This window comes from Hippocampus bargibanti, linkage group LG01 (genome assembly GCF_051943395.1).
Source record: "Hippocampus bargibanti isolate YZ-2025 linkage group LG01, ASM5194339v1, whole genome shotgun sequence".
In the NCBI taxonomy this organism is placed as follows: Eukaryota; Metazoa; Chordata; class Actinopteri; order Syngnathiformes; family Syngnathidae; genus Hippocampus; species Hippocampus bargibanti.
In genome coordinates, this window is record NC_142734.1 from 13,042,402 (window position 1) to 13,064,129 (window position 21,728).

The following is a 21,728-nucleotide window of genomic DNA, read 5'->3' on the forward strand; positions in this document are numbered from 1 at the left end:
AGTGACTGTTGTATGTCTTTGTGTGCCCTGCGATTGGCTGGCAATCAATTCAGGGTGTCCCCCGCCTCGTGCCCAAAGACAGCTGAGATAGGCTCCAGCAACCCCCGCGACCCTAATAAGGAATAAGCGGTACGGAAAATGAGATGAGATGAATGTTACTCACTACTGACACTGTATGGCTATTTAACGTCACTGCAGACCTTGTTGACGTTGAAAAGTTCAAGTATTATTATCTATTCGATTCAAAGTTTACATCATATTGGATAACTATAAAATATATATAATAATAATAATAATACCTTTCATTTTCACGCACCTTTCAAATCTCTCAAGGTCACTTTACAGTCACAGGATAAGTTTTTTTTCCTGGGTGAGCAGCGGCAGCCACACGCGCCATCGTTCACTCAACCCGGACAATAAACGTTAGATAGTTTCATTAAGATAAGAATCTGTTTTACATTAAACATTTTACATCAACGGCAAAATTTTTGAGACATTCATTTGACTTCATGCTTGGTTGGTGCTCTGACATGCACAATACCCCCAGGCACCCGAGTGTGCCTGTTACTATATCATATCCAATCAACTTAATTTACCACAAGTATACTTGATTTAAATCGAAGGAACCTCCCAAGAATGGTCACTCTAAATTATTTTTAAATCTTATTGAATTTGGGGGAAAAATGTTTTCTTTTGCCCAACACAGTCAACATAGGGCCTTGAATTAGGCTGAAAAATGTATAAATGTGGCAAAAGTGAAGTGCTATGAATACTTTCTGGCTACACTGTTAGTCTCCGATTTGTCATGGTACTTGCTTGAAATTTGAAGGTTCCAACTCTGTCAATTCAACACGTATGCACCCAAGCTCACTCAATGCCATCTTTCTACAAATCTGTTCTCCTGGACTGTACGGAATAAGCCACAGCCCCTTCTTTCTCCGCCTCATCACGAGTCTTTAGCCTTCCAGAGCAACTGGTAGCTCTGTAAACAGCACCGTTCGCCTTTTGGCACATATGTTTGTGATACATGTGATGTCTGCTTCTTTTGAAATTTCATGAGGGATCTGGCATGACAATCTAATTTAGCAACTCTGCGATGTACAAATCAGTTAAAATGTATGACCTCATTTTATTTTCTTGACACAAATTACTACTTTCCCCATTTTTTATGATAAGTTCAAGGTCAGTTAGTTTCTTAACAGCTCTCTGGGTGGTTTATGGATCGCCCTGGCATAAAATGCCACCCACTATTCCCATCTGTTCAAACATAAAGGATTGTCACTTACTGACTGACTCATTGTGTCCCCATCAAAACCCAGGCACACGGTGTCCACTGAATATCACAGTAGCCCATTTAAAGATCAAGTCCTGCTATCTGTTTGCCAGGAGTGTTCGTTCGGCTTATTTGTTTGAACTTCGCACCTCGGCACCAACTGCCATCACGCGTCACTGGCTTTCCCAACAGGGGCTGAAACACATTTGAGTAATGGCTCGAGAGTAATTAGTGGGCTGTAAATAGGGCCGAGCCCTACCTACTTGAGCAGAAACACCTTCAGGTAGGTATTCAAGAGCTACAGGCAAAGTCGGGAACGATTGTTCTTCTGAAAGAGGAAAAAAGGTGAGATGCGTTTCAGTCAACTTTTCTTCAAATATGGTGCAAGCTTGAGAATACTTAGTGGGCATTTGGTCGTCTGGTTCTATGGGACAGGTTGTCACGATGACAAACATCCGCACCCTGGCTGGCCTCCTTGCCATCTTCAGCTTTGTCCAAAGTACCTGGCAGGTTCCTCATGACATTTCAAGGTAAAACCCCAAGTGGGAGGATATCAGATGAGAATGCATTTGCCTCTGTCTCATGTTCTTCCTTCCCAAAGCTTGGAGACTGACGAGGATATAACGAGGAGACATTCGGAGGGAACGTTCTCCAATGACTACAGCAGATATCTTGAAGACCAGAAAGCTCAGGATTTTGTTCGGTGGCTGATGAACAAAAAGCGGCCCGGGTTAGTAGTCCATCCTTGCAGTTTATGACCTGTTCTGATGTGATAATTTACTTTGTTAACCATGAGAAATGTACATTTCTCCACTGTGAGACTAATAAAGGCATATCCAATCCAATCCAATCCAATGATAAATAAGCTGTCCATCGTAGTATGATTTGTCACACTATTAGATAAATATTCATTCTGAAAGGATGGAAATGTTCTACTTTACACGGTACAATTTTTTTTGTAACTAGCTCCATGGAAAAGCGCCACACCGAGGGGACGTACACCAGCGACGTGAGCTCCTACCTCCAGGACCAGGCCGCAAAAGATTTTGTCACCTGGCTCATCATGACCGGCCAGACCCGAAGAGAGTAGGGGGAACCTTCCTGCATGTTTGCATTCCTTCAGTGCCTGATTCCACTGGGCTGCTTGGTCCTGCCTCCCATTTACGTTTGACCTTGATGTCCCTTTTTACCCGAACCATGCAATAATAAATCACATGAATGTGTTGAGTGGGGTGAAGAGAAGTTACATTTTACAACACTAACCAGGCCAGCTAATGTTTCCTAAAACATACTGTACAGACAATACATATCTATATTCATAAAGAGATTTAGCAGCTTCAAAGTCATTTACCAATCAAACTAATGAGTCTTCGGAATACATTAGTTCAGTTTAATAAGGTCTCTATATGATGTCTTGTGACCGACTGGGAACCAGTTCAGCTGTAATCCGTCTTTTGTCCAAAGTAAGATGGGATAGGATCCGGCTTTGTGTGAACCTGAACGTGATAACCGATATAGAAAAAGACCGGACGGTTTGTAAATAAGGGCAGTCAAATGATTTTTTTTTTTTTCATGAAACAGCACAAGAAAATCTTAGAAATTGTGATTGACTACTTAAATGCATATTTTTGATCAAATTGATCTGAAAATATGCATTTCATTGTCAATAATAATCACAATTGACAAAAAAAAACAACGAAAAAGCACCAGGGGATTTGTTCATAAGCATAAATCCGGACACCACGTGGCCACTAATGGACTCGTAATGGTTTCCATGGTATCGATGTACCCAGATGGGCGGTCAAGATACACGATCGGGGGTTAAATGGGAGACGGCACGTGGACGGAAGCTTCACCAGCGATGTGAACAAAGTTCTGGACTCCATGGCGGCCAAGGAGTACTTACTCTGGGTCATGAACTCAAAGTCTACAGTGGAGAGGTAAAGATGACTCAGTCGTAGTTGCGGTCAACCACTATGATGCTACCGTGCTTTTCTGTGTATTCCAGTAAGAGAAGACAAGCCAATCACTGAGGACAAGCCCTCTATGAGGACGTCACAAGAAAACAAATATGAGGAACAGGAAGCCATACAAGAAGGAGAAAAAAGACAACAGATTCTTCCATTATTTTGAGAGTACCTCCAGAATTGTTTTTTTACATATTTAAATTATTTTCTATTTATAAAAGATAAAAAAAGGAAAGCTCAGGTATAAACAACTTTTCTCTGCAAAATAAATGTTTTTTTTTTTTCAATTGAGCCTTGGCACTACTTCTACTGCACATATTGGATTGGATATTGGATTGGATATGCCTTTATTAGTCTCACAGTGGAGAAATTTACATTTCACAGCAGCAAAGTGATGAAAGGAATGAAAGTAGAAAAACAAAATACATGAGCTGCTGGAAAGGCAGCCACTCTCACTCACTCTCTATATATATATATATATATATATTTATATATCTTTAGAAATCAGATATATCAAAAAGCACACAATCCTCAACTATTCTTAATCCTAAAGAGGGGAAATAATTCCCTTTTTACCATAATCATTTGTTTTCCTGGTGAACAACCTTCATGGACAAAAACAGACAAAGAAAAAAATAACTTCATGTGTGTTTATTGAAACGTTTATAGACACTCTTGATTACATCCTTCACATTTGGCTGAGCAAAACCACAATTTAACAACAAATAGGAACTCATTACTGTACAATTTTCGGCCAAATTGCCAGCCAAATGCACATGGCCACCATCTCGTGAAGATTAAGGCAAATAAAATAAAAATAAAACACACACGGATGCAGTCAAACTACGTGATATTGATATAACTTTGACTTCTTATTAATTTGTCAAAGCATCGATAGAAGCATCAGACTTTGTGCGGAGGGAAACGCCTATATCACACAAATGCCTTGGACATCATATTTAGATATATAATATCACCAGAATGAAGGAAAATATAATCTGCATTATACAGTGTGAAGACTGCTTAGCACATACAGGTTGCCCTTACCTTGCAGAAATAAAGAATATTATTGCATCCCTAGAAGTACTAAAAATCATTTTGAACGCCAACACAATACAGAGGACAGCGTAGGTCCGTGGATGACACTTACAGACGGCGGTAAAGATTTTTGAACAAGCCACTCCAAAGATCAGCAACGAAGAACGAAGAAAAAGACTAGGTAGCAAGTCGCCAAAGGAGGCTAAATTCACGTGCTACCTTGACAACGATGAAGGGAAACAACAGCTTGAACATCAACCTTGCCCCTCGAAAATATGCAGAATATATTTGTGATAAATATAATATTTAATCCCAAAAAGATTTGCTTGAGACACACTTTTCACAGAAATCCTAAACTACCCAGCATAATGTCCATCGCGTATTTAAGCAATTTAACGATTTTGCTGGGGCATGGTTTTATAAATGGTACAGCTTTGGCGAAACATATAAAATGCATTCAAATGGTTTTCAAAAGTTGTATTTTAGTTGGCCCATTTGTTGCTGGTTTCGTATGGGAGCTGACGGTGTTTTGTAATGTCTTATTCACAAGTTGTATACGACACGGATAACCCAAAAACAGTGTATCACAAACAGTACAAATGCGGTGGAGTGTGACACAGTTTTCCCTCCTCAGAGAACAAAAGAGAGAACGATGGCTTTGACTGCCAGTGTGTCATCACAAACTTGTTTCCCGGTCCAAGCTCTTGTCGTGCCTCCGACGCTTGTGGCGCTTCTCAACTTTCTTGGGTAAACTGGCCGCGTAAGGGGAGAGAGGGAAAATAAGTAAACACATTGACAGACTAGAAAATGACATTTTATTTTGTCAATGCAGAGGAAGAATAAGGAAAACGGCCATCGGATCAAATATCTTTCATGACTAAATCGCTGGATATCGCTACACAGCGATCGTCACAGCCCCCCAAAACATGCAAATATGACCCCAAGCGGTTGTTAGCGGCAGCGGAGCAATGTGATTGGAGATGAGCGAGCGATAGACACAGAGGCAGGGGGTCGGGGGTTGGATGAACAGGCAGGCAGACAGGTTACAGGTGATGCCATTTTATATTATTAATCATCACATTCTCCTAATACACGTAAGTGTGAATCGCTAGCTTTCCTAACATGTCCATACTTAGTCTTAACAAGCAGTTGGCCGACTAGCCACATTTGTAGCAAGAAGTACACCCATTGTACCCTTTCAGGGACAGCGGTGCGGATATCGCATCATGTTATCAAGTTACAATGTGCATGCAACGGTTAAAGTAGTTTATTGATCAGGTTAAATTAGTTTATTGGTCAGTTAGTCGAAACTAAAGTGTCCCATCCCCGGTCGAGATAACTACTTCCGGGTTAACTGAACACCGGCGCGTCTGGCTGTCGTTTCTCACTCGCTGAAAAACATTTTTGTTCTTATCCTGTGACTGTAAAGGATTCTAGAGAGTTTTAAAATAATATTAATAATAATAATAATAATGTAATATTATTATTATTATTATTATTATTATTATTATTATTATTATTATTAGTAGTAGTAGTAGTAGTAGTAGTATTCTTATTATTAGTAGTATTACTGGTAAATTAAGCTTCCGCTGTATTCCTACAAAAATGCAAAGTGCAAACATGTACGGGCGTGCGAACATTTTTGAAACAAAAGCATTCATTCCAGATCACTGGGTCAAAACTTGCAATTACAGTCTTCCAAAATCTAAACAAACAACGGGACAAGACTCACCTTTGGCTTCTCAGCTTCTGAGAGGTTAAGAAGGGGAGCTTGATGGGTGGAACGAGGCAGAGGGAGGCAATGCAGGATATTCTATATTAGTCTACTGGCTGGACAACCATTAAGACAGGGTTTCTCCTAAATCATGTCCACACACACTCCCATACCCACATAAATACATGTATTTATATATATTAAAAAACTGATGACAGAAATGTATTTTATTCACATAAAAATTGTGTGCCACAAGATGATAGTTATGTATTAATCTTTTTTAGTTATTTTCATTGTCATAAGAGCAAAGAGGGAAGGTGTGGGGACCGGTAGGTGTTGTAAAAGTAAAACAAAAGCCCAATTTGTGTGTGGACCAAAGGTAAATAATCATGTAAGTTTAGTCACGAACCACTTGAACCTTAAACAAGCATCTTCACAATTTTCTGGGAGAATTAAAGGAAAATAATAAACACGGCAGATTCACTCAAACACGATATTCCCTTCTTTTTGTTGTTGTCTTTAAGAGCATACCTTTTAGCAGCCGGATCCTTTTCCACAGGGTTGACAACCTTCCAAACATTGCCAAAGGAACCTTTCGACATCTCATCAGTGATGTTAACTGTAGCGGGGTCGCTCCTTGAAATACATCCAAGAACCAAATCATATTTGAAATTACAAAGATAAGCACAGACGGATGGTTCGGTGTTTTCAGAGAACATGGTAGTAAGCTTACTTGTAGTGGCCTTCAAGTGGAACTTGCACAATGCCTTCTTCTACAATAATACTGTGTTCCTCCTGAGGAGAGACAAATGACCGTCGGCAAGAAGTAGTCATCTCAACGAAAGAAATGAAATTCTGCTTGTGCAAATGATTTCACATTGTCCTTTGTGTTCAGTATGAAGGCACCTCTTGCGCGGCATCTTCGAGCTTCTTTTTCTTCCACTCTGGCATCAAGTCATCCAACCAGCTCAGATCTCTCTTGGTGAAGATTAAGTCCAGGAGCTTTCGGATGAAGACAAGTGCCAAGACCTTGTGCAACACAAATACACAAAATACACTCGATGGAATATTCAATCACCACTTTTGAATCTGTATCCACACAAAAGGTAAAGCACATTAATTTGAATTGTGAGTTCTGTCAAGGACAAATGACTTCTTTTTTCTTTTTACCATCATTGGAAAAACGATGGCGGCTCTCGAGGTCTTAATGACCCACAGCAGCACCAAACAGCTGAGCTGGATGATGGTGAATAGGTGAACCTTCCTCAGTGGAACGTGCCGAAGGTAAATGAAGTCAGGCTGATGTTTGGCCGGCATCCCAAACAGTTTGAGACGGTCAAAGAACTGCCAACAGAGAAGTCAGATACAGCTACTCATCTTTTTGTCCAAAACATCATGTATCAATTGATCGGCGCTACCTATGTACCTGTCTGTCGATCTTTCTCTCTAAACCTGTAGTTTTCAAATGTTTCACACATCATGGACCACCTAAAAAATACTACCCTCTCCAAGTACCACCATCATGACCAAAATGAACTTATTCACTGCTTTTCCCGAATTAATTGTTTGAGTTTGACTTAATTCGGGAATTGAAAAGCATGACATGGAGGGCCATTCCCGAATTTCTTCGGGTTTTGGTTTTTCTTGCGGCGGCTGCTAATTAAGCGCTGGTAAAACCTCAGGCAATGTTTTTCCCTCCCGCGAGGGGGCGACATTTGCCTTTTGTACTGCCGCCCCCATTTCAAACTCAGATAACTCCAGACCCATATAACTTGGGAATTAACTCTTTTTTTCTGATGAAAGAAGAGAGTCTAAGGTTTCTTACGCTGCATTGAATGTTTATGTATTCCTAAAACTCAATATTTTGTGGGTCCTGCAATTTCAGTTGCAATGACAAAAAACCTAGCACTGGAGTGGACAAATTTTTGCACGTCATCTGGCAGTGAATGAGTTAAATTGCTGTCGCAACAGGTGTTGAAAATAAAGGGTTTATTCCAAAAACTATATACAGTAGTATTTAATATTCTCATCCATGAATATATCTGCCCTTTCTTTGATACTTGCACTATGTACAGTTTTTCTGAAACATTTTTGTTTCAGAAAAACAGTATACATCTCAGTCTTCTGACATTTTTACTATACTTATCTTCTTTTTTTTTTTTAAATCCCTTCAACCCCTCCACCCCCATCCCCTTTCAAATTGCTGCTGTGGACTGCACATTTCCCCATTATGGGACGATTAAAGGTTTTCTGATTCTGATGAGTTGCTACACGATTTTGTAAATAATTATGTGGTTAAAATTGAATCCACACAAAAGAAAAAAACTACGGTCACGGGTCAATTGCGGACGGCATTTTAGTCATTTTGATAATCAGCTAATATAAATAAATGCAGTTCATATAAATAATAGACAGTGTGTGTTGCTTTTAATTTGTTGCAGCTCCAGACATTTGTTGTTTTATTTTAGTTGTTTTTTTTTTAGTTCAATTTGGGTCTTTCAACATTTTGGGTTGCGACCACTGCACCCAAGGCAGCCTGCGTACCACCATTTGAGAACTAGTTATCTTCATCATGGTAATAACAAAAAGGATGTGACGTATCGGAGTCAACGCATTTATAGTCCACTGGATTCACATTGTGAAATGAAAAAAAGGCTGGAAAAACTTCCACAACTCACCTGGATGCCTCTGAGTGAAGATGCTCCCATGTAGAGAAACACTCCATAAAGCACAGGCATGGGGATGAACTGGAAAAGGCCAGACAAGTAATTTGTGATGTCTCCGTGTTCACACGACATGCATTTAGTTGTTTATTTGACGGACCTTCAACACAGAGGTCATAAAAACAGAGCAGCCCATCAGGGTGAAGATCATGAGCCCAGTAAAGCGCTGCTCACGGATGCCCAGGAACTTGGGTTGCTCTCCGGGTGCAGAACACTCAGACTCCAGCTTCAAGCTGTTGACGTGAGAGATAGAAAGCACAGTGGCGGCCACGAACCACGGCAGGCCCATCACAGAACACACGCCCAGCATCACCCCGACCACGAACAAGTCGAGGTGGTAGCCACAGCCTTTCTGAAAGACCACAGCCAATACCAAAGCATTTTATCCGCAAGTTCGAGCGCTTCTTCTGAAGTTATTTACAGGTGTACCTTCAGTTTGTGCTCCTTCCTGTTGATAATAACAGCTGTGATCTGTTGGTCCATGAAGATGAGGATTGTGCACAACAGAGCAGGAATGAAGGTGACGATCGTGGTCCACCATGGGTTTGGGCCCACAGGGTTGATAATCCAGCCCCGATCATCTCTGGTTGGCTAAAAGGAACACCGAAAGGAAATAGGCTCTTACTCCTTAATACAGTATATTTTTTAACTCATTCACTGCCAGATGATGTGCAAATATGTGTCAACTCCACTGCCAGGGTTATTGTCATTTTCACTCAAATTGCAGGACCCACAGAATATTGAGTTTTAGGACTACATAAACATTCAATATAGCGTAAGAAACCTTAGACTCTCTTCTTTAATCAGAAAAGAAAGTTTATGTTGAGCTTACTTGGTTGTACTTATCTGCATTGAAAATGGGGGCGGCTGTAGAAAAGGTAAATGCTGCCCCCTCGTGGGAGGGATAACATTGGCAAAGGTCTGACCAACGCTTGAAATACCCCCCCAAGCAAGAAAAAACAAAACCCAAACAAATTCGGGAATGTCGCTCCATACCATGCTTTTCAATAAATTCGGGGGTGGCAATGAATGAGTTAAAGACTTGGGGTGGTGGTTGCGTGAAAGCGATGAGCAGAGAGCTACGGGCAGTGTTCTAAACACTTGAGACTCGCTTCTCCACTCCTTTTGTGTTTAAAATGTCACTGTGCGAGCATCGTCTACGTCAGATCTTAGGATGGCAAGTTCACACGCTTTATATCCTTGCTATGAATATTTCATCAAAATGGATTCACCTTAAACTTGTTGGGAACTTGTAACTTGGGTGAGGGAATGCCCAAAGCGTAGTCAACCAGAACCATGGTCAGGATAGTGATGAAGACTGCAAAGTCACTGATGATGGCCCTTACCTGAAGGCAAACATGGTCAAGGTGTTCCATTAGATGAACACGGCATAGAATTCCATGTAGTGAGTTGGCAATGCTGACACTGGCCTTGGTAGGAAAGTAGCGCCTTGTCTTGAACTCCTTGAGGAAGGCGGACATGAAGACGGTAGAGAAGAAGAGGACCACACACCAGAATAGGACGTCAGGAATGTAAGGGCCGTGAGGACCACAGGCGTTGCCCACGAACTCCCCGTGCAGGTCTTCGCACTCCTACTGGCACCAGAGGGCACGATGAGAATGATGATGGGTAGCAAGTGAATCCAGTGAATGGTAACCTAATCTGCCAAAAATCTTGCTCACACATTTTAATTTACCACTTAAAAGTCTGGTCTAATCTGCAATAAAAATGCAACCATATGAGTTCATTTGACTGAAATGGACCACGCGTAAAAAAACATTCAGTCAGCTCATCTTTTTTTGTCAATGCCTTCAAAAAAGAAATTCACATTCCCTGGAAGACAAATAATATTTTTGACGCATAGAATAATTTGTGGGAAGGCGTGTCTCTCAATCATGATACAATTAAGAGATCCTCTGTGCCGATCCCCACACTTAGAGTTGCGGTCCTGCTAAAGGAAAAACAATTGGCCGATTATAATTAGATTGTGTTGGAAAACCTGACCGGTGAGTTTAAAGATTACCTGAACTTCCAACGAGGTCCAGTTGACCTGGGAGGCTGTGATGTTCCTCTCCTCCCAGAACAGCTGAGTTTCGTTGCTGGGATCTCTGGGCTCTACACAAGTGCAGCTACACAGAACAATGGAGACCGTTTAGCTACATCGAGATGATTCAAAATGACTTTGTTTCATATTAAAAAAAACAATCTCAAAGATACAGTTAGTGTATGTGACCTTTGTACCAAGCTCAGTCAAGCATTGTAGCTCTTGCTTACTTTTAAAGGACAACCGACGAAGTTGTGTCCATAATTTGTAAAATGGTTTCAAATGACTTCTACTGAGCGTATTTTAATAAGATTCCACCGCATATAGCTATATTTTACGTTTTAAGACTCACGCTGAATATTCAGGAAGTCTTGTTTTTGAGTTGGTGACGAGTCCGTACGTGACGTCACTAAAGGATCGCCCTATGACCGTAAAAAAGACGCATTGTAGCGGTCCTTCCATCACGTCAATGTATTTTGCTGTACTTGTGTTGTCTGGGGACCTCGTGTTGCACCCAAAAGCCGCCAGAAGAGGGCGTCCAAGCACCATATAAGGAATTTATCAGCCGGTGGAAACTGAGATGGCCACAGGAGGTCACCATTTTGTGCCTCTTTTTTTGAGTGAGAGATTTTCCCCCAATGTTGCCTCAAAATGGCACAAATAAATTCTTTAATCGATTGCAAACATGTATGCTTTCCTCTTCAGAACTATTTGAATCATTTTCATAACTGGATGTGTAATAAGAAAGTATATTCTCCGAATCTGAAGCCATTGTTTTGATTCACAAGCAATGCAAGACGTCTTGGCGTGACGTCACGAACTGGGGGCGGGACTTTCTGAAAATGCCCAATTCGCAGCTCAATTTTTTGCAGATTTTGGACACTTTAAGTCATTTTTATTGGTGTTTTGTATTTGACTAAAAATATCATACTAAATGTTTTGGGTATTTTAGATGCTGTAAAACGTGTTTCTGGTCTCAGTTAAAAAACAAAAAAGTGACGTCGGTTGTCCTTTAAGGCAACAACTTTGGAAGGCACTTACGAATACTGTGTTAGTTTCTGAAGGTCGTTGTTTTTATTGATGGGGTAGTGCACGCCCAGGTGGATCAGTTTCTCCAGAGCCTCATAGATGAATATGATGCAAATCAGGGCAGCAAAGGCCTCCTCTGTGAAACGTGTGATGTAACAAACAAGCGAGCTGGCGTCTGTGGCCACAAGCAGGAGACAGAAAAAGGACGTCCAAAGGCCTATACAGGCCCTCAGGGAGAGGTAGGAGAGGCCATAGTCCCTGCAAGAGGGGATGAAATTCTTCAGAAACGACATCTCATCTCATCTCATTTTCCGTACCGCTTATTCCTCATTAGGGTCGCGGGGGTTGCTGGAGCCTATCTCAGCTGTCTTCGGGCACGAGGCGGGGGACACCCTGAATTGGTTGCCAGCCAATCGCAGGGCACACAAAGACATACAACAGCCACTCTCACACTCACACCTAGGGACAATTTGGAGTTGTCAATCTGCCTGCCATGCATGTTTTTGGAGTGTGGGAGGAAACCGGAGGACCCGGAGAAAACCCACGCGGGTCCGGGGAGAACATGCAAACTCCACACAGGGAGGCCGGACCGGGACGCGAACCGGCGACCTCTGCACTGTGAAGCCGGTGTGCTAACCACTCGACTACCGGGCCGCCTCAGAAACGACATGACTTTGCCAAATAATTCAATTATGAGGACCGTCAACTAAAAAAAAAAAATGACACACTTGCAGAACTTGAAGAGGATCTTCTCAAACACAAGGACCGGACCGGTGCTACCCAGGATTGTAAGTGGCTGCCCAGAAAAAAGCGAATAGGCAATTCCCGTCATGGAAGCCCCAAACAAGGACTCGATAGCACTCTGAAAATATGGAAACATTGGTTATGGGTCAAATATTACATGATCATATTGGAACTTTGACACAAACTTTCTGCGGGGTTATTTGTTAGCAACTAAATTATATAGGTGATTGAACTTCATGGTGTTTAATTCATTCACTGCCATTCCCGAATTTATTTGGGAATTGAAGATAAGATGTAGAGCGTTTTCCCAAATTTGTTCGGGTTTTGTTTTTTCATGCTTGGGCAATGTTTTTTTTCCTTTCAACAAGGGGCAGCATTCCCCTTTTTTCCATGTTAGCACTTTGTTCCATCTTCAGCTATCGGTAAAGCGCTATATAAACCAATATGTACTGTATGTGCAGTATTGAATTCTATTTTGGACAGCCGCCCTCATTCCAAGCTCATATAACTCCAGACCCATGTTGTATTGAATGTTTATGTAGTCCTAAAACTCAATATTCTGTTTGTCCTGGAATTCAAGTGACAATGACAAAACCCTGGCACCGGAGTAGACAGTTTTTGCACATGTCTGGCAGTGAATGAGTTAAATATACAACCTTGAATTAAATTTTGGTGCATATGTTAATTTTGCGCTAAACATCCAATGGGAGTGACAAAAACGGATGTTTTTATTTTTTTCCCCCACTGCGGGTGGCTCTGCAACATACTGTATTTAATCCGCGATAAATTTGAGTCACCATATAATTCTGGTTATTTTTTAAAATGTTCTTACCACACGTCCTTCGGTAGCCTCACCGAGAAGACCTCCAAAGGTGATGACAGGTGACATGCAAGCGCAGTAAAGGAAGAGGAAGGAGGCCAGACATTGCAGGCTAAGAGCATCCGTGTAGTCAGAAATATAGCGAGGGGCCTTCCGCTTGATGTCAAAGATTAAGCCGCCAAACAGCCTTTGGGGAGTAAGGTAAGTATAACATTTTGAGCTTGGCAACAGCAATTGTTTCTGTCATGCTGACATCTCCATGCATTTAATTGCGTAAGCCGCAGTGACCATGGAAAATGAATCTTAGAATCCGGCAATGTACTGCACGGGTGATTTACAATCGTACCGGAAAAATTGAACAAATCCACTGCGACACATCTGATACAACACGTTGTGGGGAAATCCAGAGTGAAAGCAACAATGGTAGTGTTCTCTCGTCTACTTACTTTCCAGTGCGTTGAAGCTCAGGTCCACCGTGGCCTCCGTGTTCCTCTGACTCAACCAGGTCTGTCACTCCATTTGGAAGAGGAGGAATCTTGCGCTTTTCCTATATGATAAAAAAAAGAGTAGAGTTCGGTTAAATTCAACCTGCCCATTAAAAAAAAAAAATACAACAGTGTTGTGCTGCACTCAAAACACTCACCCAGAAAGCATTCATATTTAAGTGTGACATTGTAGTGGACAATAATTGTGCCACCCTTTTTCTCTATTTCACACTTGTCCTTTCTTACACAGAGTGACACAGTGAAGAAGTATATTTTGCTGGTTTTCATGCAGCTGGGATCAATTTACACTCAATACACTCTTCATATTTTTGCAATGAACAGTTTGCCAGAAATGCCGCTTGCCCTGAGTGAGAAGGATAAGCAATATAGATAGGAAAGATGTACATGAGTTTAATTTAACTTCATCATCATAAGTCATTTTTATCCCATAAATCCATTCATTGTATTAGATCCATTTAGAAATTTCTCTTCCATTGATTAAAAGTGGCCAGATAAGAAAGTCAGTGAAGTGAAGTGACACGAAACGTTCTCCAACAGTAGAATTGTTCGCCCCTGTGTTTATTAATGCAGTTTGGTGTAGGCTGCAATTGCCTGTCTCTGTAATCCAGAGAAGGTTATCACAATGCAAATCATCCCACAAATTCACACAAATGGATGTCGTGAATTAGAAGACTTTGAAGAATCCACGTTTTGACCATCTTTGTGTCCTTTGAACGGTGCTATCAAGCTAATTTAGAATCATTTATTGCAGATGTCTTCATCAACATAATACAGTGCAATACAATGAGAAGGTTTCTTCAGCCGTCATCTGTACAAAAGTGAAGGTTTCGGACGTTTCGCCTCCTATCCAAGAGGCTTCATCAGCGAACTAAAGTCTGACTGTTCGTATCGGCCCCATTTATATATCCCTAATGTCCAGACATGGTGGCGCCGGACACAGCTATGATAGGTCCCTACTCTCAGGTTGGGGGGGCAGGGGACCCCTCCCTGTGGCCCCACTGATTGTTAGGAGGCGAAACGTCCGAAACCTTCACTTTTGTACAGATGACGGCTGAAGAAACCTTCTCATCGATGGACCACTCCTGTACGACTGAGAGCCTACACAGACATAGTGCAATACAATATATACTGTCCGGAAATTATGATTCATTGATTATAAACAATGTTCCCTTTTTCATTTATCTAAAATAGCAACATACAATGACCAGCAGAAAAAGTAAATGCTCTTCCACCATATGACCATTGCCTTGTGTAATTGAGTTTTTGTGATATTGCTTGGTTGTGTGGAATGAGATGTTTTGTCTCATGTAGCTGGTGAGGTTTAAATGTCATCTCGCCAAGCGTGAGCGTGTGAATTTACCTGTGAGGGCACATTTTTGGGAGGTTCTATTCTGATGGAGGGATCCCATTCTCCAGGGGGTAACACTGTCACCTGGTCCAAGAACTCATCAATACCAGCCACAAGGTCATTTCTATCTTTGGCTTTGTAAGCCACATCGTGAAAAACCTGGGGAGGTAAAATATTTGGGTGGTTATCCAAACAATATTAAGTTCATTCAAATGGTGGGAAAACTACATCGGAAATTATTGGCTGCATTGTGCAAAATCCCGATGGTCATTCATCCCTTAGGAGATCACTTTTTGGGGCACATTTCATAGGACCTCTTGAGCTCAAGGAAGCAACAGAATCTGTCATTTTTCCTGCTTCCATATTGCCCGAACCAGAACCTTACCTCATCAGTCATAAGGGTTGCAATAGACCTTCCAATTTCATGGTACTGCGGACCTTTTCCCAAAGGCCCAAGCAGGATGAAAAGAAATCTGTGGCATGAACACGGAGCGCACAAAGGACAACAGTCAGGGAATGCTTTGGATCAAATGTCCAAGAGGAAACAGAGGTCAGCGGGAGAAACCTGGTGGTGATGGGAACCTCAGCCAGGCCACTGAGCAGCACCGCAGGTGCCAGGCGAACAAAGGCTACCACAGGGCGTTCGAGAAACTCCAACTCCCCAACCAGGACATTGGAGGCCTCTGCACCAGGCGGGATCTTCTTCATGAAGTGAAGGTCAATCTAACAAAGCAAACTTATTAATGACTGATGACATCCTCGTCGGAAATGAAAACAACAGAACTGAATTTAGAACTCTGATGCAGGTTAAGTCAAATCCTCAGAGAAATCTCGGCAGAATAACATAGCTGCATGCTCCACATTTGGCTTCCTAAACCACAGCACTATTCACTCTATTCCTGAGCGTTTACCACATCTTGTTGTAAATCAACCTGATTGAGTTTAAATAAAATACATGACAGATAAAATGGATGGATGATTAATTGCCTATAGTGTCTTGGGATTGTGTAAATCCAACCGAATATCTATACATAATCAACGTATCTCCAGTCTTGAAAAATGTATGACGACAAACTACAAAACTACCTTAAATAAGGCCCTGACGTGGAATGCATTATAGTCAAGGAAAAGGCACTTTGAAAGTTCCGAACAGTTATGTATCTATAAATGTCCAGCTCCACAAAAGGAAAAAAAATATTGATAGAGTATTAACTCATTTACTGCCAGACATGTGCAAAATGTGTCCACTCCAGTGCTAGTGTTTTTCTCATTGTCACTCAAATTCCAGGACCCACAAAATATTGCGTTTTAGGACACGGTCAAACGCTTTCTCCAAGTCCACAAAGCATATGTAGACTGGTTGGGCATAAACATTCAATGCGGAAATGAAATGTATTATTATTATTATTATTATTATTATTATTATTATTATTATTATTATTATTATTATTATTATTATTATTATTATTATTATTATAAGAAACCATCGACTCTTTTCTTTTATCAGAACAATTCCTAAATTAAATAGGTCTGGAGTAATATGAGCTTGAAATCAGGGCAGCTGCCTAAAATACAATGCAATATATAAATATTGGTTTATATAGCGCTTTAACAACGACTGAAGCGTGAACAAAGCGCTAATGTGAAAAAAAGGGGGAATGCTGCGCCCTTATGGAAAGGAAAAACATTGCCAGAGGTCTGGCCACCGCAAAGAAAAACAAAAACCCAACTAATTTGGGAATGGCAGTGAATGAGTTAATTTGGAATTTAAAAAAAATCTATACAATTGACCATAGATTAAGTTTTTCCTCTCTTTCTCAAAGAAGACTCCTTCCTCCAGGCCAAGATTGTATAGCATATGATTTTACTAGTCACTCAAAAACACAAATATTCACATTCATATTAACACCTCTGAGTAAAGTCAGCACATCTGGAAATAGCCAACACAACATCACGAGGATGTATTTTCACACTCTAGTTGAATCTAATCAGACAAGACAGGCTTTGATTTTGTTGGTTAATTTGTTCTGTTTAGAGTGTGAAGAGTATGGATTTTGACAAATTTGTGAAAAGCATCTTGGATATAGTCCCGATTAAAACTGCATTAGGCAGATTAAAATTTTGTTGGATACATGGAAGATAGAATGTCACTACGTGTATTTTCAAACTGCAAGCAACATGGAAACTTTCACTTTCAAATTGCTGCTGTGGACTGCAAATTTCCCCATTGTGGGACGATTAAAGGCTTTCTGATTCTGAGAACTACGAGTGTGTCAATGATTATGTAAATAGGATGGTCCTCCAGTTACATGTTGTCCACTTTCCCAGGATAAACTGCAAAAGTCGACCATTCCACACGGTACCCAATCTTATATCAATAATTTGGCCTGGTCTCACTTTCCACAGATAAACAGCAAAAGCAGCGGTGGCTGACCTTGCTGAAGTCGACGGCGCTGTTTTCTCTGCTGACGTCCTGTTTGCCCTCGGTGCTGGCTGACTGGGATTGAGATGGAACTGTTTGGCCTGTCAACAAAGTACTGATGTCAGGTCAACCAAAATGATGAGGAAAAACATGACGCTGAATTGAATGGAATTTTCCTTTTTTTGTGTGCTAAGATACTTACATTCATGGCACAGTGCTTTTATTGTTGAATGACATAGTTGTAGCCAATGAGGGCTGCTTGTACTTAAATTCATTAGTCTGCTTGTGTTAGTTTTACCTGTAGTGTATAACTAACACACACTCACCGTTCTTATCCATGGAATGAGGCTCCGATTGCTTCTTGCCAATGTCTGCAAAGGAGCGTACAATGGGGATGCGGTTGGCAAGCTTCTTGTGGTTCTGGTGGTGATGCTGCTTGAGCAGGGCTTCACGGATCCTTCTCCTGGCATCATGACCCAGTTGGCCAGACACTTCGTGCTGATCCAGGACCATGTCTGAAACGAAGAGGAAGCTGCTGTTGGTTTGAGATTATGACATTTTTATATTTACATATTTTATATCGTATGGTATTTTGTCAATGTATTTTGTCAATATCTCAGATAGATATAAAACACTCCAAAAATGTGAATAAGTGAGCTGCTCCGAAAATAGTTAACGATAAGTTTCACAGTCATTCTTTACCTGCAATCTCCTCCAGCGAATTTGCTCTCATGTCCAGCATAACAGTGCCATTCATAATGCAGCTGCGCAGCTCAAATAAACTATGTAGCGATAAAGTGGCCACGTAAGGCTTACTCCATCGCTCTCCGCCATCCTCAACATCCTCCTCAAACTTCAGCCACCTACACACAAGCACATAGATCATTTTTCACTGGGGACAAACAATCAACATCTGAATGAACTTATTTATCTCGTAGTCTGATCCCAATTGGATTCACATGTTCATGGCCCGATTCTGGAGCCACAAATCCTGCCACATTCAGGACATGTGAGGCCAAGACCGGGCTGCCGGAGCGGGACTGGAGCAGCACAAAGGTGTCTTTGCTGATGCCGCACGATCCTCCTCTGGGTGCGTTTGTCTTCAAGTTGTGTCACCCCTTCGTGGCATAAGGAACGCCAGAGTGGCCTGTTAGCTGCAGCAGACTCCAGATCGCTGGGCTTGATGTTGCATTTCTTTAGAGTCTGTTTAAGCTGGTCTTTGTATCGCAGCTTAGGACCACCAGGCTTCCTATTCGCTGACTAGAGTTGTCCATAAAGCACCTGCCGAAGCAAGCGGCAGCGAGGCATCCGGATGACATGTCCAATCCACCCGAGTTTCCTCTTTGCTAGTGGAGGCAGTGCGTTGAAGGATGTCAATGTGTGGGACACGATCCTGCCAGGTGATGCCAAGGATCCGTTGGAGGCACCGATGTGGAATGCATCAAGGCGTCTCACATGGCGTCAATAGATGGTCCAGGCTTCTGCGCCATATAGCAGCGTGGACACACACACTGCTTGGTAGACTGTGACTTTTGTTGGAGTTCTTAAGTGGTTGTTTTCGAACACACAAGTACGCAATCTGCTTGATTGATGCGGGCCTGGACGTCATCATCAATTAGACAGGAGGGTGTTAGAATGCTGCCGAGGTAGCTGAATTGTTGGACAACCTTGAGGGGTGTGCCACTGAGGGTGAACACTGGGGGTGGAGAACTCTCTTTTGCCATGACCTCCGTTTTGGTTACATTGATCACGAGACCGAGTGATCGGAAGATGGAGGACATGGTATCAAAGGCATGTTGCATGGCAGCTCGGCTGTGGGCCGGCAGAGCACAATCATCTGCATACTGTAACTCGTGGATGACGCTGATCAGGGTCTTGGTCTTGGCCTGTAGGCGTCTGATGTTAAACAGGCTACCATCCAGGCGGAATTGGATTTGTACGCCGCCACCTTCCTGGATGGACTTATGGAAGAGGAGCGTAGCTGCCATCAGGAACAGGTTGAATATAGCAGGGGCAATTACACAACCCTGCTTCACCCCGACTTCCACAGGGAAAGGGGAAGATTGCTGGCCACCAACAAGTACAGTTGCTTGCACGCCGCTGTGGAACTGTTTAAGGATGCCGAGAAATTTGGAGGGGACGGCAAATTTCTGCAGTATGGTCCAGAGAATGTCACGGTTAACTGTGTCAAATGCCTTGGTAAGGTCGATGAAGGTGATATAGAGGTCCTTGTTTTGTTCCCTGCATTTCTCCCGAACTTGGCGCGCAGCGAAGATCATGTCCAGAGTGCTTCGATCCTTTCTGAAACCACATTGTGTCTCTGGGAGGATGTCTTCGGTAATGTGCGATGTAAGACGGAACAGCATTACTTTTGCAAGAATCTTGCCAGCAACAGAAAGCAGGGAGATGCCACGGCTGTTGCCACAGACTGACTTGTCCCCCTTCCTTTTATAAATGGTGACAATGTTGCTGTCTTTCCATTCCAGAGGAAGTGTCCTGTTTTGACAGATATTGCAGATGAGGTGGTAAAGTTGCCATGTCAGGAGGTAACCGCCGCTCTTGAAAACCTCAGCTGGAAGGCCATCAGGGCCATCAGGGCCAGGGCAGTTGTTTTTGAGGCTCCGGATTTCAGAGAGGACCTCTGTGAACTGAGGAGGTTCATCAAGGGAGAGAACTGATGGAAGCTCTGGGAGGGAGTTAAGTACAGATGGGTTTACTTGGTTGAGCAGGGAGTCAAAGTGCTCTGCCCAGCGCTCACGTATTAGCTGTTTGTCCTTCAGTAGTACAAAACCGTCTGCAGATCTAAGTGGAACAATGTGTTGTCTTTGTGGGCCATGCAGGGATTTTACAGCATCATAGAAGGCATGTGTGTTGTTGTTGTCTGCATGCCCCTGGTTTTCTTGGGCCTTGCTGAGCCACCACTTGTTTTCCATAATCCTCAGCTGTTTCCGTGTTTCACCACGGATGGCCTTGTAGTGAGAGAGAAGAAGTGGAGAGTGAGGGTTGGAGAGAAGTGTGGTATGGGCTTTGCGCTTGGCTTCCAAAAGCTCTTGTATGGCAGCTGAGCTGTTATCGAACCAGTCTTGGTGACGTTTCTGAGTAAAGCCGATGGTCACAGAGGCAGCTTGATGAATTGTTGTCCTCAATTTTTTTCCACCTGCTTTCAACATCAAGGTCATCGTTACTGGTGTCCTTGTCCAGGCTGGCAAGTCCCTTTGCCAGCTTGTTGCGGTAGCTGGCTGCACATTCTCGGGACTCCAGGGCCCTGGAGTTAAGATGCCTTTGGGGTTGCTGTTTCTTATGAGGAGGTCGAATTCTCAGCTTGAGCCTGGACTTGATCAGTCGATGATCATTCCAGCATTCAGCCCCACGCATGGCCTGCGTGATGCAGACGTCATTTTGGTCTTGTTGCCTTGTGATGATGTAGTCCAGTAGGTGCCAATGTTTGGACCTGGGGCGCATCCATGATGTGATGTATTTATTTATCAGCTGAAAGATGGTGTTGGTTACAATCAGCTGATGCTCAGAGCACAGAGTGAGGAGTCGGAGGCCATTGCTGTTTATTTTCCCCGTCCCATGCCTTCCGATTACTTGTTTCCAGAGCCTGGCATCAGTACCTACTCGGGCATTGAAGTCACCCATCAGAACAAGTTCATCAGAGGCAGGGATTTTAGATATGGTTGCATCCAGGGACTCATACAAGTCATCTTTGGTGTTATTGTCAGCATCCAAGGTGGGAGCATAGGTACTGATTAAAGTTGCGAAGCGACCTTTTACCTTGTTAATACCACAATCATCCTCCATCCTTGTGCTTTTAAAGCACTTCCACACCCCCATACCCATCCAAAATTCAGTAATTTTCAGTATATGGTATTTATGGTCGCGCACCCACAATCAAGTCAGGTTATTTAGGGAAGAATAAATTAAAAAGTATGTCTGATATTGCAACAACATGCACAACATTTTTTGTTGTTTTGACTTAAAAATTGTGCCGCGAGAATGGCTGCCTTTACAGCAGCTTCTAGATTGTTTTTCTACTTATTCTTTTTCCTTTTCTCTTCCTTTCATAATTTGCTGCTGTGAAATAGTAATTTCTCCAA

The 21,728-nt window shown here is 42.3% G+C and overlaps 2 protein-coding genes across 6 annotated transcripts in view; one reads left to right on the plus strand and one right to left on the minus strand.

The window, feature by feature from the left end:
* Positions 1-1,472: 1,472 nt before the first annotated feature.
* LOC148903159 (uncharacterized) lies at positions 1,473-3,522 on the plus strand. Of its 2 annotated transcripts, XM_088997341.1 has the most exons (6): positions 1,473-1,618; positions 1,709-1,803; positions 1,875-2,003; positions 2,240-2,359; positions 3,067-3,213; positions 3,282-3,522. In XM_088997341.1, exons 2-6 carry the CDS (start codon positions 1,718-1,720, stop codon positions 3,304-3,306), a joined length of 507 nt encoding a protein of 168 aa, XP_088853467.1. In that variant the 5' UTR covers positions 1,473-1,618; positions 1,709-1,717; the 3' UTR covers positions 3,307-3,522. The 2 variants fall into 2 exon arrangements, with proteins under 2 accessions (XP_088853467.1, XP_088853458.1); XM_088997332.1 differs by lacking the exon at positions 1,473-1,618 and having other exon boundaries at positions 1,700-1,803.
* A 326-nt stretch (positions 3,523-3,848) lies between these two features.
* The window catches only part of LOC148903160 (sodium-driven chloride bicarbonate exchanger-like), a 42,332-nt gene continuing 24,452 nt past the window's right edge, over positions 3,849-21,728 (minus strand). For 2 of the 4 annotated variants that reach the window (XM_088997276.1, XM_088997267.1), the window contains 21 exons: positions 18,331-18,491; positions 17,955-18,143; positions 17,641-17,729; positions 15,772-15,929; positions 15,592-15,679; positions 15,219-15,365; positions 13,799-13,899; positions 13,365-13,539; positions 12,517-12,650; positions 11,801-12,046; positions 10,739-10,844; positions 10,146-10,307; positions 9,948-10,061; positions 9,145-9,306; positions 8,816-9,067; positions 8,671-8,739; positions 7,163-7,336; positions 6,899-7,021; positions 6,726-6,787; positions 6,524-6,628; positions 3,849-5,030 (listed from right to left, as the gene is read on the minus strand). In XM_088997276.1, coding sequence (XP_088853402.1) covers positions 4,955-5,030; positions 6,524-6,628; positions 6,726-6,787; positions 6,899-7,021; positions 7,163-7,336; positions 8,671-8,739; positions 8,816-9,067; positions 9,145-9,306; positions 9,948-10,061; positions 10,146-10,307; positions 10,739-10,844; positions 11,801-12,046; positions 12,517-12,650; positions 13,365-13,539; positions 13,799-13,899; positions 15,219-15,365; positions 15,592-15,679; positions 15,772-15,929; positions 17,641-17,729; positions 17,955-18,143; positions 18,331-18,491 — 2,893 coding nt within the window. In that variant the 3' untranslated portion in view covers positions 3,849-4,954. Of the gene's footprint in view, positions 5,031-6,010; positions 6,049-6,523; positions 6,629-6,725; positions 6,788-6,898; positions 7,022-7,162; positions 7,337-8,670; positions 8,740-8,815; positions 9,068-9,144; positions 9,307-9,947; positions 10,062-10,145; positions 10,308-10,738; positions 10,845-11,800; positions 12,047-12,516; positions 12,651-13,364; positions 13,540-13,798; positions 13,900-15,218; positions 15,366-15,591; positions 15,680-15,771; positions 15,930-17,640; positions 17,730-17,954; positions 18,144-18,330; positions 18,492-21,728 lie in introns of all 4 variants that reach the window. The other 2 variants (XM_088997284.1, XM_088997257.1) reach the window with 2 other exon arrangements.

Excerpts from the sequence above, each read along its gene's own strand:
- LOC148903159 (XM_088997332.1), top strand. The coding sequence starts at position 1,700 with ATGGGACAGGTTGTCACGATGACAAACATCCGCACCCTGGCTGGCCTC. Across the intron at positions 2,004-2,239 it reads ATGAACAAAAAGCGGCCCGG|CTCCATGGAAAAGCGCCACA; the intron begins GTTAGTAGTCCA and ends TTTTGTAACTAG. Across the intron at positions 2,360-3,066 it reads ACCGGCCAGACCCGAAGAGA|ATGGGCGGTCAAGATACACG; the intron begins GTAGGGGGAACC and ends CGATGTACCCAG.